The 2,522-nt window shown below is 37.7% G+C and overlaps 1 protein-coding gene across 1 annotated transcript in view; it reads right to left on the bottom strand.

Moving 5' to 3' along the window:
* Window positions 1–1,937: 1,937 nt before the first annotated feature.
* The window catches only part of LOC113238002, an 11,487-nt gene continuing 10,902 nt past the window's right edge, over window positions 1,938–2,522 (bottom strand). The window contains exon 6 of the mRNA XM_026474720.1: window positions 1,938–1,952. Coding sequence (XP_026330505.1) covers window positions 1,938–1,952 — 15 coding nt within the window. The remainder of the gene's footprint in view (window positions 1,953–2,522) is intronic.

Raw genomic sequence — 2,522 nt, 5'->3', positions numbered from 1 at the left:
ACGAGGAAATCCAAACATTTTGTATGGGGACTGTGAACGTGTTAAAAACCAGAGGCTTAATCGATAACTATATTATATTATTATTAAAAAAATATATATACAGATGAACATACAATGGTTTTTTTCCTGAGATCATAATCATAACAATTTTTAAATCGTACAATCACATAATAATTTTATAAATAAAGATTATTATTATTATTAATTTAAAATAATACAATTTACCGTTTCTATTTATATTATGTTGTAAGCAAATGGTTCTTGCGAACGTGTGTTCGTCTTCAGTAAGTGTTAGTCTATTATAAAATCTAGTAAAGGATGTAAGATGTCGGAGTCCAACTCGCAGCCTTGCGTATGAGCTCTATCGGCACCTCAGCCGCGCGCGGGGCTGGCGAGGAGACGTACCGCGTGCTATGCGCGCCAAAAACTGCTGTGTCCACACCCGCCACGCCGCATCCAACACCTGCCGTACACATCAGCTCTCGGTCTCACTCGTAGCCCCTCTGTGGGGAGCTGTCTGTGTGTCAGCAAGAGCGTTCCCTGACGTCCAGTTGTCTTATTTTGTGTTACCAAAATATAATGTTTGAAAACTGCGACAAGGCAAATACTTGGATCCTCTCTAAAATATGGAAAATTTAATGTGGCCTGTACGCGACCAGACGCAGACGTTTTGATTAAATCAGGTATTGCAATTTTAATCGGAATATCTGATATTTGTATGTTTTTCATTTTAATCAATGCCAGTCTTTACGCGATGTGCAAGTGCAAGTAAAATAACATGTTTTTTCGTAAGTTTTTTCAAGAGGAAGTTCTGTGTTGGGAAACCACGTTGAAACTAATGCAAGAACGACTTGGGGATTCCAAGTATTGCTATACTTTGGTGCACTGGGTTTCAATCTAAATTAAATAATCGTTTTATGCAGGCATCTGAGCCTGTTTCAGACTATAAAAGAGATAACGCAGACTGTTATTATTGCAAAATTCCCACCAGAGCTTTAGGGACACATTATATTGTCTAATCGTATTTTAAGAAGGAGAAGCTAAGGGTAAAGTCATCGCCTCTTGTGGGACTCCGCGGGAGGCGAAGGGCGCGCTGGTAACGGCAGAAAGGGTAAGGCTGGTGTGCAGTTGATGAGGTCGCCTGCAATAAGATTTAATAATGATTCGCTTGAGTTAAAATATATTACGTCGGAAACCGACACTTTGCAGCAGGAGGAACCATGGCTGGGAAGGCCAATTTGGAAAACCAAGAGTACCATTTGCTTGGTCATCAATTAATTTTACGTATGCAATTCAATAATAAAAGGAAGAGTGGGAATACGTAGAAAAAAAATTAGAATTCCGATTAAGTATAAAGGCATCTACGGCAAATGCTCCTAGTTCCTGAAACCGAGAGACAAAAATAGCGGATTTCGCATTGGTGCGGATTTCGCAAGAAGACCAATCTCGGGTTGTCCGAAAAGTCTGACAATGGTCTGGAAGGCGCGAGAGGATAACTCCCACTCGGTGTCGGGATTAGTCTTCCTAGATTTTATAAAGGCGCGATTATCTTTTGTATTTACATAGTATACACATATGCATACTAAATTATGTTGCGCTTTTCGCACCATTGCCAAATTGGTTTACTTGAATAGTTAAGGTCCCACCCATCCTTGCGATATATGTAATTGATCGCCGTAGTACCTATTGCGTACTCGCAACAATATAACACAATCAGATTATATTAATATAATATAAGAATACTGCAATTGTTAGTAATTGATATGGTGCTTCTTCTCAACAGCCGTTCCGTTGGCCTCCTGTGCTACTCGAGCCACATACGGAATCCCAACAGGTGCGCGGTGCATCTGTATAAATTCTAATTTAAAACTTGAGGTTCTCATATACGATCAAGTATTAAGAGTCAAGAGTAAATATTTTCTGTCCACCAACTCAAATCACTTAGAATATATCTGGAACATAAATTGTTGCTTAATAGTTAATGTCATGTTTTTGAAGACTTAGAAATTTCTGAATTTCCAGTAATTTTGTATACAACCAACCGTATTTAGAGGTTGGGCAAGCTGAGATGAGGACACCAATCAATTGAGCGTACTCCCGTATGGTACATAGGGGTAACCTCATTATTTTTTAAAGTGGCAAATTTTTTGACGTTTTTCTAATACTTAAATTTCATGAATCAAAATTGAATCTTAGATATTTACAAACTTACATGGTTGTAACACAGACTTGCCGTAATTAACTATGAAGCCTAAACATTGCAATAAGTTAATGGTTGCATTAACATTATTGATGCATCGTTATAATCAGCTGCTATACAACAAATATCATCTAAATATACCACGGACTTAAATCCTTGTTGTCTCAAATGTGTTACAACTTCTTTCATGATTTTGGTAAACACTTTCGATGCTGTGGACAAACCGTATGTCAGAGCAGTAAATTCATAGGTTTCAATTTCATTTGAACCACAAGTGTAAGCGACATATTAGACATATAAATAATTTTGTCCTATTGTAATT

The sequence above is a fragment of the Hyposmocoma kahamanoa genome, unplaced genomic scaffold (assembly GCF_003589595.1).
Source record: "Hyposmocoma kahamanoa isolate Upper Pololo Valley unplaced genomic scaffold, ASM358959v1 94, whole genome shotgun sequence".
Lineage (NCBI taxonomy): Eukaryota > Metazoa > Arthropoda > Insecta > Lepidoptera > Cosmopterigidae > Hyposmocoma > Hyposmocoma kahamanoa.
The sequence above is the reverse complement of the archived record's forward strand: the minus strand, read 5'-3'. Positions and strand labels throughout refer to the sequence as shown.